General features: G+C 51.9%; 2 protein-coding genes across 6 annotated transcripts in view; one reads left to right on the top strand and one right to left on the bottom strand.

The window, feature by feature from the left end:
- Svop (SV2 related protein) overlaps positions 1-13,020 on the top strand; it is a 61,875-nt gene extending 48,855 nt beyond the window's left edge. The window contains exons 11-16 of the mRNA XM_055606231.1: positions 1,091-1,167; positions 4,608-4,715; positions 6,573-6,684; positions 7,875-7,956; positions 9,085-9,174; positions 11,576-13,020. Of these exons, the coding sequence (XP_055462206.1) occupies positions 1,091-1,167; positions 4,608-4,715; positions 6,573-6,684; positions 7,875-7,956; positions 9,085-9,174; positions 11,576-11,782 (676 nt within the window). The 3' untranslated portion in view covers positions 11,783-13,020. The remainder of the gene's footprint in view (positions 1-1,090; positions 1,168-4,607; positions 4,716-6,572; positions 6,685-7,874; positions 7,957-9,084; positions 9,175-11,575) is intronic.
- A 1,025-nt stretch (positions 13,021-14,045) lies between these two features.
- Positions 14,046-16,696, bottom strand: part of Dao (D-amino acid oxidase) — a 29,089-nt gene continuing 26,438 nt past the window's right edge. For 4 of the 5 annotated variants that reach the window (XM_055606147.1, XM_055606146.1, XM_055606148.1 and 1 more), the window contains 2 exons: positions 16,292-16,390; positions 14,046-15,344 (listed from right to left, as the gene is read on the bottom strand). In XM_055606147.1, the coding sequence (XP_055462122.1) occupies positions 15,213-15,344; positions 16,292-16,390 (231 nt within the window). In that variant the 3' untranslated portion in view covers positions 14,046-15,212. The remainder of the gene's footprint in view (positions 15,345-16,291; positions 16,391-16,696) is intronic. The other variant, XM_055606149.1, reaches the window with a different exon arrangement.

The following is a 16,696-nucleotide window of genomic DNA, read 5'->3' as shown; positions in this document are numbered from 1 at the left end:
CCTATCAGTGTCAAACCTGGTTCTAACCTCAAAGAGAATACAATTTATTTGGAAGCAAGTACGTCCCTGTGTGGAAGTGGTTAACCAGGAAAGCCAGCAATCAAGGTATTTGACAAAAGACCCCACTTGCCGGCCTTAGTTATAACAGCCTGACAGCATTCTTAGCTCTCTTTTTTTTTTTTCTCCTTTTTTCTTATTTATTTACGTATTCATTTGGTGAAAGTGACTGGTCTGCTCAGCTAATACATTCCAGTGGTTTTACTTGAGACTTGAAAGGGCGTTGGGTCCCACGCAGACGGTGGGCAAACCCATGGCTGCTAAGATAGCCAGGATAATTTGGGCTCTTCATATTCAGCCTATCAGCCTTGGAGAATGTCCAGCATGGCAGTTTGTTTCTGGTGACTTTAGCTCATCTCTCCTCATGTTGACCCAGCGTCACATTTTGTGTTAGGTGGAGGCAGGGCGGTGATTCACATTCCACAGCACTACGGGGCTCAATCCTAACATCTGACAAGATGAGACTGGGCGACCGCCACGGGACAGGGCAGCAGTTAGTAACACCCAGTGGAAGAACACGGCATCCCCACCATGAGCGGAGTGAGGGTTTCTCCACCCGGCTTCCGGGCCTGACATTTGCATGTAACATATCATGGGTATGTTACGCTGTGGCCGAGAACACAGGGTGGTCTGAAGACATAGGTGTGGACGATGAAGGAAAGGGCATTTTAACCAACTGAGACAGCTCTACAGTTCAGACTGGCCGAACCTTGGCTGCTGCGGCTTGCCACCTAGCATCCTTGTAACCAGGGAGACGGACCGTCAGCCTCCGGTTGTGTCTGAGACCCCCACGCCGCTGTCTTGTGAACACTCTGGTTCTCTCCACTCTGAATCCAGATTCCAGGTCCAGGCAGGAGTGGAGCGTCATCACACTCTGAAATTCAAAAGACCATGTTCAATCCCTCATGTCAGCCCAGAAGCCCTAGGCCTCTGGCAATGGCTCGCTCTCCATCATCTTGGTCCTTCCAAGGACTCCGGGGCCGGGAGGGGCCTTGCTCTCTCTGACGTCTCCACACTCTCCTCCTGCCTGCAGGTTCTCCAACGCCTTTTCCTATTACGGCTTGGTCCTGCTCACCACGGAACTCTTCCAGGCGGGCGATGTCTGCAGCAGTAAGTACCACCTCCCCCCACCTTCACCCCCACGAGCGCCATCACACCCGCTCCCCCCACCCCCCAAGGGGTTGCCATCATTGTCATGACACAAATTCCGAGTTCCCAAGACCATGGGCAATTCTGTGATGACGGGGTTGGCGTGTGCCCAGCCCCAGCCTGAGTCAGGGCCCCGGCTCTGAACTTAGCAGGGTTCAGGGATAGACTCATGACTGATCAATCTCACTTGAGGAAAGAGCAGTATGTGTACACTTGGCTGAAGGAATGTGAGGGGAACGTTTGTCTCTGCCAAAACATCCGAGGAGAATACATTCTGAGAGCGAAGGGGGGGGGACTGAAGAGGTGGCTCAGGGTTTAAGAGCGCTGGCTGCCCTTCCAGAGGTCCTGGGTTCAATTCCCAGCAACCACATTATGGGTGGCTCATAACCATCTATAATGAGATCTGCTGCCCTTTTCTGGTGTCAGGCAGAACACTGCATGCTAATAAATAAATAATCTCATATGCATAAATAAATAAATCTCAAAAATAAAAAAGAAAGCCCAAAGGGGCCACTCCCACTTAGCACGTGTGAGACCCTGGTTTATTCCCCACCACAAAATAACTAATTAAATAAATAAAATAAAGGCCTAATTTTTGTTTTGTTTTTAAGGCAGAGGCTGGCCTCAAACTCACAAGGCCCTGCCTTAAAAACAAAAATTCTTAGATCAATGCCAGATAACAGGAATGAACCACCACGCCTACCTCCCCTGTAGGCTTATGATGGTTTTTTTTTTTTTAAAGATTTATTTATTTACACTTATGAGCGCTCTATCTGCGTTTATGCCTGCGCAACAGAAGAGGGCATCAGCTCTCATAATAGATGGATGTGAGCCACCATGTGGTTGCTGGGAATTGAACTCAGGACCTCTGGAAGAGCAGCCAGTGCTTCTAACCACTGAGCCAACTCTCCAGCTCCCACTTCTTATGTTTTTAAATAAGGTCTCGCTGTGTAGCCTAGGCTAGCCTGGAACTGTCTGTGTAGATCAGGCTTGCCTCGGACTCACAGAGGCCAACACGCCCAGCCTTCTACTGGGCTTTTAAGAACAGTTGTAGAGCTGGGTGGTGGTGGTGCACACTCTTAATCCCAGCATCGGAGATAAAGGCAGGAGGATCTCTGTGAGTTTGAGACCAGCCTGATCTACAGAGCAAGTTCCAGGACAGCCAAAGCTACACAGAGAAACTTTGTCTCAAAAAGAAAGGAGGAAGAAAGAGAGAGAGAGAGGAAAGGAAGAGCAGTTGCAGAACTGGAGAAACCTCATTCTGTAACAGAATGCATTCTGTTTCCATGAGTCTCCCGGGTTAGAGCCCATCACTAGGCCCAGGGGCTGCATTTGGTGCAGGGGCCAGGCTGGAGCTCGCAGCCCCTGGGGAGCGAGAACATCAGCATCATAGCCACGCGTGACAAGGAAAGGCCTCGCAGATAGGTTAGCCACAGCTCCGAGCGTCCCTGGGAGCTACGGGAACTCAGCAGTTTGGAGCTTGACTGCAGAGGATCCTCACACACTGGGCTGCCTCAGCCTTGGGGTCTCCTGATTCATTTCTCACTCACAGCTTTTAAGGTGAGTACCGAACACAGCTAAACCAATCTTCCCACACCCTCCTAAAGGACCCAAAGCTCAGCTCCCATGTTAACGAGTGTGATCCTGGGCAGCGGCTAATGTGCCCTATGCCCGTGAGGTCAGCCAGAGAGGAGCCCACCCCTGCCTCACTAGGGAACTCCTCACCCAGGGTGGAGCCCAGGGTCTCCCAAATGCTTAAGGGCTCTACCAACCATCTACCCCCGACCCCAAAAACCTTGGAAACTTTGACACAATGCCAGGGCCATTTAAACCATCTTCCCACACATTAGTCAGGTTTAAAAGCTCCCCTGGGGGAGGGGGGCGTTGCCTTATGAAGCAGGAATCAGCACACAAATTAAAGAAATAAAAAGAAAGGTGCAGTGTGCAGAGTCTCAGCCACTGGTTCTGTTTCGAAGGCCACACTGGAATTCTGACATTGAACCCGGAGCAGAGAATAAAGGACCCAAGGTTCTTCAGGGTTGGCCCAGTCTCTCTGCACGGAAAGCCTAAGGGGTCGTGGGTGGCAGTTTTATATGCTGGGAGATGGGAACAGACCCCAGAGTACTCTCCTAGCAAGCATGAGGCCCTGGGTTCAAGATCTGGCACAACGTGTCCACTCACTCACTCAGGAAAGGTCTCACTGGTCTGAGAATTTGAGGAGGTGGTACAGCCCGTGCTAACTGAGTGTGTTAACAGGCGGTTAAGCCCTCAGAAGCACCGCAGTCGCAGATCTGGTTGTGGGGAGCAGCGGGGACCGCCGCCTTCAGGCAATGACCCTTGAGCTAAGCAGAGGACCCATTGCACAGTCAGAGGCGGAGACCACTGGCTTTTTCTCTCAAGAGCTGAACCATAATGTTTCTGGCTTTGAGGGCTACACAATTCCAGCGTAGGCTAGCAGGAAAGCAACCCTGTACAAGAGATTGTACACACGCGTACGTTTGGGGGTGGGGTGGTGTGTGTGTGTGTGTGTGTGTGTGTGTGTTCCCTTCAGCATCCAGACAGAGTAAACCAGCAAAGACCCGCTTGTCACTGACAGGGGGCAACACTGTGCTGGGGGGAGGGGCAGCCTAGAAGTCCTTTCCAGAGGCCTGGTGCGGCCTGGATCTTGTCAGTGCAGTGCAGTATTTCAGGATGTTTCGGTTGGACAACAGAGTTGTAACATGTTAAGGACACGGGTACCCTGGGTGGATGTGGGGTTCTAGAGAGAGAGAGAGAGCTGCACCCACACAGGTATTCTCATTTTATGGATGAGGAGTTGAGGCAGGGGAGGGGAAAGGGTGAGCAACCCAGGACCTGGTTCAGACTTTCCCTGGAAGAGGCTTTAATCTCCTGACTGTCTTTCCGTGGGGTAAACCCATCCCAACACACACACCATGGTGTGGTGGAAGCAGGCAATTGGGGGGGGGCTAATTACACAGAGGGGTGGTTATCACCTGGCAGAACTCGGCAGTCACCTTAGTGAGCCCTGGGTGTTAATTTCGGTGGGGTTTGCCATGACACAACTCGGGGATTGCATTAGCAGCCTGCCTCAACCCTCTATAGTTATGCAGCTGACCTCACCAGTGGAGAAAATGCATAAAAACTCATTACTGTGCAGAAGAGGGGTACAGAGGGGTACCAGCGTGGTTTGGGATTCACCCTGAGCCTGTGGGTCTCCCCTGCTCTTTCGGTGGTGTCTCAGATCCAAACCACAGCACTGCAGAAACCTAGTCCCCAGAGACTGGAATCTTCTCCAGTCCATTGGCCACCTAATGCATCCTTCCCAGGCAAGAAGGGACGGGCTACAGGAAGCTGTGGTTTGACGCTGTGTGACCATCCCTGACCCTCCTTCCCCACCCTAGTTTCCAGCCGGAAGAAGGCAGTGGAAGCCAAATGTAGCCTGGCCTGTGAGTACCTGAGCAAGGAGGATTACATGGACCTTCTGTGGACCACCCTGTCTGAGTTCCCAGGTAAGGCTGGGGCAGAGAAGCCTGCTCTCTGTTCAGCATTTAAAAGAAAAAAGTGGGTACTTTGCTATACCATACAAGGAATGGTGAAGAGCCCCAGGGTCTGACCCTACTTGAAGGCTAAGGGTTAGGCTGCCTAGTTTCAAGCATTCTGTTAAAAGAGCAAGACTCCTGGGTTATGGCAGCAAGTAGCCACACACTGTCCCAAGATTAATGCACCTATGGACCCTACTTGCTACTGACCCCGTAGCAAGGGTCATATATCAATGGCAGGCCCCACTGCCCCAGTTAGAACAACGATAAGTGTTACGTGTGTTAGAAAGACGAGGATTCACAGTTCTAAAGCTAAACAGCGGGTGTCAGTATTGGCTCTAGCCAGTACCTCCCTGGATGGGAGCCCTGTACAGAGAGCCCATGAGAGGAGACAGGAGCCACAGCCACCTTCCATCTTGGCCTCATCACACTGAGGGCCAAGTCCTGCCATACAATTCCTTGGGGTACACACTCAAACCACAGCACTGAGGGACCTCAAGCTTGGGAAGCACAGGAGCTTATAGCTGGCCCCAGACCCTTCTGTCACTGCTCCAGAGGGGACAGTGTCCTGACCCTCTAAAGCTGCTGTATGAACAGTCCTGACATGACAGCCAAGAGCAAAGAGCAGCTCAGGTATTGTGCAGAGATGGGAGCCATGGAGGATCCTCGTCCATCACCAGATGCGCTGGGGGTGGGGCACCAAACTGCCAAACCTGAACATCCTCCCTCCCTCCTTCTCTCCCTCCTTCCCTTTCTCCCTCCTCTCTTTTCCCTTCTTTCTCCCTCCCTCACTTCCTTCTCCCTCCCTCCCTTTTCCCTCCCTGTCCTTCCCTGCCTCTCTCCCTCCCTTCCTGTCATCCTTCCTCCTTCTGTCCCTCCCTCCTTCCCCGTCCTTCTCCCTCCCTCTTTTAGTTTTATTTTCTACTTTTACTTTTTTTTTTTTTTTTTTTTTTTTTTTTTTTTTTTTTTTTTTTTTTTTTTTTTTTTTTTTTTTTTTTTTTGGTGGGGGATATTCCAGACATGGTTTCTCTATGTAGCCTGGGCTGTCCTGGAACTTGATCTGTAGAGCCAGCTGGTCTCAAATTCACGGAGTTCCACCTGCCTCTGCCCCCTAAGTGCTGGGATTAAAGGCATGCACCATCTCCACCTGCCTTCTTTTCCTTTTTTTTGAAACAGGGTAGTCCTGATGAGCCCGGAACTCCCTGTGCAGACCAGGCTAGCCTCAAAGTCACAGAAATATTCCTGCCTCTGTCTCCTGAGTGCCGAGATCAAAGGCAGCCACTGGCATTTATCTCAGAAGACTTTTTGATGATTAATGAGATACGGAAGTACTTTCTCAAAATATAATTAGGATTACCTAGTAATAACATATAACATACTCATTAAAAGCACTTTGCTGTACTGCCTCTCTGGAAATAGGGTGCACCCATTTACCAGTCCCATTTATAGATTAAGAGGCTCAAAGAAGACCAGCTCCTGCTCACATGGCCAGTTAGCAAAACCAAGAGGACCTAGACTCAGCTAGGTGGGAGTCCCAGCCAGGGTTCCCTGTTGCCCGGGTACGGCAGACACCACTCAGGCTCCCTCTGATGCCTGCATCAACTGCCTCTTGCCTTTTAACACATCGTCCTTTCCCTTAGGGACTTGAAACAGTACATGCTCGTCTCGTCTCCTGGTTGCTCTGAGTAGATGAGGGACCTGGCTTCTTCCCAGGTCCCCTGTTTCCTCGAATCTCACACAGACGCAGCTGGCATTGGCCAAAAGGCTGCTGTATGGTCTGAACTCTGGGCTGGGTCAGAACCTACCATGTCCCCGCTCTCCTGGCAGGTGTCCTTGTGACTCTGTGGGTCATTGACCGCCTGGGCCGCAAGAAGACCATGGCCTTGTGTTTCATCATCTTCTCCCTCTGCAGCCTCCTGCTGTTCATCTGCATCGGAAGGTGGGTGACGGGAGGACCCCCAGCCCCTCGCCTAAGGCTCAGGGCGCCTCATGACTGGCCAGATGGTCAGGCTTCAAGGTCGAAGTGTCTGCCAAGGTAGCAAGGGGCCATGTGGCTTTGTTTTACCCTAAGAGCCTCAAGTCTAGAGTTCCCAGGCATCTTAGTCCGTGTTCCATTGCTGTGAAGAGCCACCAAAACCACAGCAACGCTTATCAAAGAGCACATTGTACTGGGGCTGGCTTACAGTTCAAAGGTTTAGTCCATGGTCATCATGGCGGGAAGCAGGGCAGCAGACAGACATGGTGCTGGAGAAGGAGCTGAGACTTCTATGTCAAACCTACAGGCAGCAGGAAGAGAAAGCAAGACTGAGCCTGCCTTGGGCTTTGGAAACCTCAAAGCCCACCCCCAGTGATACACTTCCTCCGACAAGGCCACGCCTCCTAATCCTTCTCAAATAGTATCAATCCCTAGCAAATAAGCATTCAAATCTATGAGCCTATGGGAGCTATTCTTAGTCAAAATACCACACCAGGACTGCCCCAGACAAGAGTACAGTGTGGTCACAGGAGTTGTGTATGTGTCAAAAGTGATTGCTTTGATGGAAGGATACCTTGTTTCAAACACTCCCTACTGAAGACACATTTCTCTAATTTTCCAACACGGAAGAGCCCCTGACTACAGACCTGACCTCCGAGGAGCCCCAGAACAATCCCCATGGGTAGCCAGTGGGCCACTGGAAGAGGGGGAGATGGAGCTTAGACCATGACGGGTTGGTATTATGGGTCATCAAGGGGAACAACAGAGCAGAGGGTTGGGGACCTGGAGTACCCCCAAAATGCCAAACACAGTCCTTCTGGGACTCAAGACCTCACACATGCTAGGCAAGTGCTCCATCACTGAGCCTCGGGGGTCTTTGGTCACTCCAACCACTCTCCCTGCTCTCACCCGAGCTGTATACCCCAGGCGTTCCCGTCTGTGAGCGGGTGTGCTGGATGGAGGACAGGGTTCCATAAAAACAGATCCTCAGTGACAGCGCTTGGGAGGCGCACCTGCACGTGCGTGGGAAAACCTTTGCTGACTCAGGCGTCAGTTCGTCCTGTAAAGGTGGGATTGTGCTGAGAGAATCTGACAGAAACCAAAACCAAAACAAAACAGAAACCCCCTCTCTCCTGCTCTTTTCTCCTTCCCAGAAATGTGCTCACCCTCCTGCTCTTCATTGCAAGAGCATTTATTTCCGGAGGCTTCCAAGCGGCCTATGTTTACACGCCTGAGGTAGGAGAGGGGCCTGAGATCGGGGCTGATGGGGGAGCTGGGGGGGGGAGGTTGTCTGCTCAGAATATCAATTGTTCTCGGGCCTGCGAGACACCTGTGACCCTCACTACTCCCACTTATTTTACAATATTTTTTTTTTCTGCTCGCACAAGCTTTAAGCTCAGTGTGAGAATTCCAGAGGTTGCCTAGGTGTGTAGAGCAAATGGGGGTGGGGGGCACGCCCTCCCTTCCTGGAGACAACCTGGTGTGTTTGCCAGCTGGGCATGTAGCTCAGTGCTAAAGCGGTTGCCGAGCCTGGCTAAATCTCAGCCAGCTGGCTATCGGTGACCACGAAGAACTAATTAAATAGGTGATGGCCCATCCACGCGGTAGGTTTTTTGTGCAGCCTTTGAAAACCCATGCTAGAGCTAGAGAAACACTCTGTGGTTAAGAGCACACGCTGGTCTTCTGGAGGACTGAAGTTTGGCTCTCTGCCCAGCACCCACACTGGGCCACTCATAGTCACCTTTAACCCCAGCTCCAGGGTTAGGGTGGGTGGGGTGCACGCAGCTGGGGTGCACCCCTTCTGCGTGCTGTTTCCTCTAGCCTGGGAGGAGCAGGGGTGCCCCTGCTGCGGCTGAAATAAGCACTGGCCGCAAAGCCTGCGGAAGAGAGGCCATTGCCAAGCTTGGCTTGGAACACTTGACGAGAAAACCGGAACTGTAGTCCAAACCCCTTTATCCTGAGTACCAGCCCTATGCTGGGCAATTATATTCAATCAGGAATAACGCATTCGTATTGTTTATTATATATTTTGTCCACCAAGCCTTACTGAACTGTTCCTGTAGTTTTTTGGGTTTTTTTGCTATACTGGGAATAGAACCCAGGGCCTCACCATGCCAGGCAAATGCTCTGCACACACCCCAGCCCTACCATCGTTAACCAGAAAATCCAACTGTGGAATATCTCCCAGCAAGGAAAAGCAATGAGTTAATGGGCTCCTGCCCACAGCCAACCTTGGGTGAACCTCCACCCTCCTTTGCCCGTCTCCATCCTGCCAACGGGTGTTAGTCCCATCAGTCCTGGGAAGGAAGGGGTGAGGGATTTCTGCGTTTCCCATGACATTTGGCTGACGCACTGACATTCCAGGTGTACCCCACGGCGACAAGGGCATTGGGCCTGGGCACCTGCAGCGGCATGGCGAGAGTGGGTGCCCTCATTACTCCGTTCATCGCTCAGGCAAGTGCTACCCGGAATACAGACCAGGATGCAGCCATCTGTGGCTGTAGACTGGACAGCATTTCCTAGTAACCCACCCCGGGAGGGAAGAGCACCAGGGGATTAAAAGACCTAAGGCCATAGGTCGGGGACTCAGACAAGCCTGGAATAGAAGCCAGTTCTTCCCTGTGTCAAATCCCCGAGGATTTGGCCGGGAGTAATTTGGATGTGCTGGGCTCAGGGGCATGGCCAGCAGTCCCAGCTAACTGGGGTAGGAGGAGGACTTGAGAGCACGGTTCGGGGCTGAGGTAACAGTGGGATATTGCCTCAAAGAGCAAACACCAGACACCAGTCTGCAGTAGAGCAGGTGTCTGTCTGTCTTTCTTTCTGAACCGTCTGATGGGGTGAGTTTCCCAACCTGGTAACTCTGTTGACCCAAAACATTCCTGTCCATGTTTAGGGTCTAAACAGCCACCGTTTTTGCCTTCATCACTTTTTAAAGGAGTAGGTCACGTTATTAAAGTTAACTGCTTTAAAGATAAATCGGGCCAAGCCGGGCTCGGCGGCGCATGCCTGTAATCCCAGCATTCAGAGAGGCAGAAGGAGGTGGATCTCTGTGAGTTCGAGGCCAGCCTGGTCTACAAATTGAGTACAGGACAGCCAAAGAGAAACAGAGAAACCCTGTCTCAGGGAGGGTGAGAGGGAAGGATAAGTTAGGCCAACAAGATGGTTCAGCAAGCAGAGACACTTACCGCCAAGTCTAATGATGACTTGTGTATTTGATACTTGGGAACCCGCAAGAAAGGAGGAGAATCAACTCCTACAGGATGTCCTCTGACCTCCACACATGTGCTACACACACACACACACACACACACACACACACACACAATGTTAGCTTTTCCAGGGAGGGAGAAGAGAGGCAGGTAGGCTCAAAAGAAAGGCCCTGTGTCAGGTGTCCTTCAGGCCTTATGAATTCTGCAGGCGGACAGGCTGCACAGCATGGGGTGAGGGCAGGGGGGTCCTGCGGCCAGAGGCTTCAGTCCCACCACATAAAAGCTGGGTCTCCAGCCTTCAAGGCTCCCAAGGGAGGAGGAAGTCCTGGCCCGTAAGGGAGTAGGCTTATGATTAATATGGGCTCTGTGTGCCTGCAATCAGGTTGCCCAGATCCCCAGGAGGAGGTGAGGGCTGGACTCTCTCCTAGGGCCATTAATAATGGGGGATGCAGCTGAATGTGGTCAGGTCAGCTCTTTGCAGCAACAGGAGTGAGAGTAGGGGAAGAAACTGCAGAGGCCCCACGCCTCTGGGTCCCTGAGGGTCTTCCCAGTAGCACCTGGAGAGGCTGTGTTCTAACAAATAATTTGGTGGCATTTGTACATTCTTAATGCTGTGCACCCCCACTTTGTTTATTTTCAAAGCATTCTCTTTGTCCCCCCCCAAGTCCCTGTACCCACCAGGGGTCACCCCCACCCCCTAGATGCTTCCTGTCTATGCAGATTTACCTGTTCTGGGTAGCTCAGAAATTTGGGTGTGACCCTCCCCCTTCCCCCCATTCATCATCAGGGTCCCTATGTGAGATTTAGGACTAGGCAGAGGGCAAGAGGTTTACAGAACTAAGTGGTTGTGGTCACACCGTGGGCCTCCCCAGCACTGACCCGTCACCACCTCAGCTCCAGCCTGCTAGGTCCGTAAGTCCTCAGAGCATCCCTCCTGGGAGACAGGCTCCTTCTGGCCCGCCTTAGGCTCCGGCCCCCTCTTCCTCCTGGCATGAGACCCCAGGAGCAATCTCAGTTCCCACCTCTGGGGGTCCATGGTCTCAAAACAGACAGCCCTATTGCCAAAGGGAGGGCAGTGCTTTAGTGTCTTCATTCCATGCCAGCTTCTCAGGGACAGAGCACAGAGCTCTGCCCTGTCTGTGGTCTGACATTTGTCATCAGACTGGGAAAGTAGCACAGGCTAGACTATAGCAATGACTCTGAAGTCTTGCTCAGTCAGTTTGGGCTTTTTGACACAGGCTCTTATCATACATCTGAGACTAACTTGGAGTCAGGATCCTCCTGCCCCTTAGTCCACTGACTATGCCTAGCATTGTAAAGACTTGTAAGCCGATGGGCCTGAGTTCAAATCTCAGCCCCATCCTCATTAGATAAGCTTGAATAAGCTCCTTAATAAGCTGTTGTTTATTGAGATATATTTTTAAAACTCTGTAGCCCAGGTTGGCCTCAGTCTCCTGCCTGTGAAATGGGCATGGAGTGCTCAGCTTGTGGGGATGAAGTGCTTTTCTTGGGGGAATGAAGTGCTCCCCAGGGGGTGGGTGGGTGGAGACATGGTCCCCGTGTGTGTGTGTGTGTGTGTGTGTGTGTGTGTGTGTGTGTGTGTGTGGTGAAGCACTCTGCTTATCTCCCTGCCTCTCCATCCCTAGGTGATGCTGGAATCTTCTGTGTACCTGACCTTGGCTGTCTACAGTGGCTGCTGCCTCCTGGCTGCCGTAGCCTCCTGCTTTTTGCCCATTGAGACCAAAGGCAGAGGACTTCAGGAGTCCAGCCACCGGGAGTGGGGCCAGGAGATGGTTGGCCGAGGGACAAACAGTGCGGGTGTCCCCAGGTCGAACTCTGGCTCTCAGGAGTGACCCCCTCGGGTTGAGCTGGTCTTTGAGGCTCAGAGCCCAGGAGCTGTCAGAGCACAGCTGGGCGGCTTACGGTCACTGCCGGCAGCAAGAACTTACCCGAGAGCGTGATGTGGACCGACAGGGTTTTGTGTCTTCACTGTGTTTGGCCATGTTCATGAAGGGTCACCCACCCCGGGAAGATGGGGAGGCATTCACTCCAGGGGTTTCTCTGTGATGGGGGAAGGTTTGTACGTCACTGTGGATCTGCATGGGGGAAAACGCTACTGTGGGAGGGTCCCAGTTTGCTCAGGGCCAGCTGAGCTGATGTCATATAGCTACCCAGCCACACCCTTGGAGAGCCACCGCCCAGAGATCTCCATGGACACAGTCTGGGCCCAGACCCCCGTGAAACCTGTCATTTTGTCTAAGAGGTTTCTCCTGCACCCTGGCCCCAGGAATTCCTTGGGATTAAGGTGAACCAGTGTCTGCCTGGATCCTGAAAGGCCAGCTGCTTCCTTGGCTGGGCCCCTCCTGATCCCTCTCCAGGGCCTGCTGGGTAGAGACTGGCAGATGAATGTGGATTTGAATTTGAGCCAAGCAGCCCCCACCGACCCTTTCTGCAGTCTCTGTCTCTGGCTGTAGAGGGTCCTAGGGAGAGCTAGGTACTCGCCAGGTGATAGACTCAGAAAACAGCCACCCCACTCCCCAACCGGGAAATTGGAGAGTGAGGCCCAGCGGAGGGGAGACTCACGCCCAAAAGCCAAAGCCAGAGCTTCCTGAAGCAGTTAAGGCCCTTCTGGGAACTCCCTTTTGGCCCCTTCCTCAGCCCTCCTGGATGGGGAGTTCCCATTTACTCAGGCTCCCCAACTTTGCAGATGGCAGCGTGGGCTGAGGGATCTCCAGGGCGAAGCAGCACAGGCAGGCCCACTCAGTCTTGGGACCAGGAACCCGTTGCCCTTTCTGGGTCTGCCTCTGCTTTCTCTAATGTTCCTCTATCAAGGGCAGCGCTGTCCCTAGAGAGGCAGATCCAGGAAGGGTGCCCCTGGCAGGAGGAGAACCAGCAAAGTCCATGTCAGAGTGAGAGGGGAGGCCATTGTCTTGGCCTCAGGAGGAAGGACTGAGGTAGGTCTCCGAAGTCCTTGTGGACTCCCAGAGTCCGGGAAACGTGAGTCTTCTCCCAAGATTCAGGAAGGAAATGCACGGGGCAGGAAGGAAACTGCCAGGGCCCATCAAAGGCCGGAGGAAACCAACCCACTGCTCAGCGCACACATGGCAAGGAAGCCGGCTATGCGCTGTGCGTTCATCTCTGATTAAAACATTGGTGACAGACATTACGGGTCTGTGTCTGGTGATTGGGCACAGTGCTGTAGTGACAGTTCACTCTAAAGTTGACTAACTTGGTCTATCCAAGGAAGTGCTTTGACACAATCTCCACTCTGTAAGATGCAGTCACACACACCCCCTACCCTGTCCTGACAGTCACATTTTCAATCATCATCACCACCACCATCATCATTGATATTTGAGACAGGTTTTCACAGTACAGCCCAGGCTACCCAGTGTCTCTGTAGGGACAGCACTGCCCTTGACAGAGGAGCATGAAGGAAAGCAGAGGCAGATCCAGAAATGGCAATGGGTTCTCTTGATCTTCCTGTCTCAGCCTCCCCTGTACACCACCACACCCAGTCATGTTTTCTTGATTCTCAAGTTATTTCTGGGCAGCTCAACTCTCCTGGGAAACAAACAGCCTTCCCTTTGCCTTGTTCTCCTCTCTTCATTTTTCTCCCCCTCCTCCCCACACCCTGATCCTTCCTCTTTCTCCTCCCTCCTTCCCTCCCTCCATCCCTCCAGCTGGTCATTTTCTCTTCATCTTCAACCTAGCTCCAGCAGGGAAGAAAGTGGGGTGTGGTTGGTGGGAGTGTTTTCCAGGGGCTACAATGAAGAGGGTTGTAGTTTTTACCCAAGGGAGAAAAATTAATACTTGAAGTGTTTTTAAGTTCAAAGTTAAGTACACACCTGTAATCCCAGCATTTTGGAGGTAGAAGGAGGAGGTTCAGAGTTCAAGGTTATCCTCAGCTACATAGTGAGTTTGAAGCCAGGCTGGACTATATGAGACATCCTCAAAAATAAAATACATATGCACACACACTTGCATGCACACAGAGAGACAAAAAAGGAAGATAAACACAGAAACGAGAGAGAGAGATGTTTTTGTTTTTTTTTTTTTTTTTTTTTTTAATTTGGGCATGATTCCATACACTAATACCAAGGAAGAAGAGGTGGAAAGATTGTAAGTTCAAGGCCAACCTTGGCTACGTGGAAACCCTGACTCAAGATCCCAACACACACACACACACACACACACACACACACACACACGCACACACAGAGTAAATAAATGAAATAAAAGGGTATTTTTTTAATCAGTATTTTCAAGTAGTCCCAGGACTGCCACACCCAGAAATCCACTGGACCTAACTGTAAGCAGTCCTGCTGCAGAACCCCCTACTTATTTGTGGAAATGTTGCCCGTTTCTCTCCACATGAGAGGATTTCAGAAAATGTCAGAAGACGTTCAGTGGGCTGGTGAGATGATTCAGTGGGTAAAGGTGCTTGCTGCCAAGCCCGATGACCTGAGTTTGATCCCTGGATCCCTCACGATGACGGAAAGAACTGACTTGCTGTGGGCTGTCCTCTACCTCATGACCATGCACACTCACACCCACAGACACAATAAGTTAACAAGTGTAAACAAAGACATTCACTGTGCCCAAGGTTCTATGCTTCTCTGACTTCCAGTCTCAAGAGGATGTGGTTACCTAGCATGCCCAAGGGCCTGAGCCATGCCCTCCCCCTCTTTCCCCTTCCCTCACACATACATAAACATTCTCCTCAAGACCACAGAGACCCCCCGTAGTGGTGGGAATGAGGAGGAAACATGTCTTAGGATCAATCCTGAAGAGAGTTTGGATAGCCGGTGTTGTAATCGTGTTGAGCAGCCAGTGACGAGGGGAGGAGCCCCTCCTCCCATCACTACTGACAGTGCTGTAAACCGCTCATCAGAGTTCTAAGCAAAAGGCTCCGCACCACTGAGCACAGGCCCTGCCACCCAACCAGCCCTCAGACAGTCTTTCTGGCATGAGAGCGATGGCATCATGGTCTTAGATCTTGCCTGTCTCACCGAGACGTGGTTAGGATCAGCCAGCATTCACTGCAGCTATTTTTATCAGACCAAACACATGGGAAGGACCAAGCAGCGAAGGATGAAAGGAGCATCAGGATTTCCTCACCTCATGTCTTTACCAAAGGGAGCTGGGGTTGGGGTGGGAGGGTCATCAAGGAGTGTATCAATTAACAAGCAGGGAGGGGGGAGGGAAATCATCAAGGACCGCATCAATTGGCCAAAGGGGTTGGGGTATCCTCTTGGGGTCAGGTGGTGGTCATTAGACTCCTCAGAGGTGGGATGGAGTCATCCTGGACAGTTTCTTTTCTTCTAGAATTTTCCCAAAGAGGTTGGCTGCCTCCATGGCACAACCCCAGTGAATTGTGAGCCCGTAGCCTCCATGACCGTAGTTATGGATGACCTAGGAGAAACGAGAGATGGTAGCCAGCTGAGGGAGTGAAAGCTTGGCTACGAGGGAAGACTACAAACTTTCTTGGGTAGACCAGATGCCAGGAGCTCCATCAATTCGTTCTTGGGTGGGAGGGGCCCGGGACTGGCTTACAGGGAACCATTTGAGGAAGCACAGGATGACACCCTAGACTCTGGCACTTTGCTTAAAAGGTGAGGGTGCTTCGTCTATCAGCCCAGGAGAGGCAGAACCACGAAACCCTGAAGTCAGAGCATCTGTGGCATCGTCCCCTCCGTCACATTTTCCACACACTCACACACACAAACACATACACACACACAAACACACACACACACACACACACACACACACCGCTGTGTAGACACATGCACGGCCCCTCCATACACTCACACCATCATCTGTACACACTCACGTACATCTGTGCCCCTGGTTGCGTGGTGGACACAACATTCACACACATGCCCTCCCCACACACCCCTAAAGTGTGTGGAGAAAGTTAACCTCGGGAGGGGTTGCTTCCAGCCCACACCTGCTCACACCCCTGATGACAGGACCCAGGGGAACATCTCCTGAATTATAATATCCCCGAGGTCAGGCCAGAGCACAACCCTGCCCCTAAGCAGAGGTTGGCTTAAGCATCGCATCAATGGATGCCCCGGGTTTTTTTTTTTTTTTTTTTTCTCTCAGAACAGAGAAAGCTGTTCCTATCCAAAGAGCCTCAGCGTAGACTACAGAAGGTCAGGAGTTTGCCCTGCCACCTGGCATGAAGAACCATTTCTCTCCACTCTGTCCTTTCCCGTCTAAAGTCTCAGTGCCCCCATTCGTGGAGGAAGGAATGGCCACTTTGGACCCTGATCTCAGCCAATGTGACTTTTCCCGGGAAATGGCAGGGTTGTTGTTAAAGCTGGGGTGGGCACTCTGCCCTTGACACAACACACCTCCACACTTGAAGATCCAAAACGGAGCTGCTCTCTTTCTAGCCGAACCTGAGGCCGGACAGGCCGGAAGCCTGTGAGTTCTCCAACAATTCTTGCATTCTGGGGGGAAAAAATGCTGGTGGCTTAGCTAGATAGTCTCCCCTGTTGACACAATATGTAGCTAGAATGAGTTGGACTCTGTCTTTCCGTGAGTTCTGGGGATCTGAACTCAGGTCCCGAATGCTGGGCAGCCGGCCCTTCACTCCCTGAGCCGCCTCCTTTACCACCTGGCACCACACGCTGCTTCACCTACATCAGCGACCACCATCGCCACCATGTCACCATCACCACGATCGGGCAGATGAGAAAATGGAGACTCATCAAGTGTACCTGCTCTCTGTGAAGACCCACTAAGATGCCAACCTA

This window comes from Psammomys obesus, unplaced genomic scaffold (genome assembly GCF_907164565.1).
Source record: "Psammomys obesus unplaced genomic scaffold, mPsaObe1.curated_primary_1811, whole genome shotgun sequence".
Classification (NCBI taxonomy): domain Eukaryota; kingdom Metazoa; phylum Chordata; class Mammalia; order Rodentia; family Muridae; genus Psammomys; species Psammomys obesus.
Note: the sequence above shows the minus strand (reverse complement) of the source record. Positions and strands in the feature narration are given on the sequence as shown.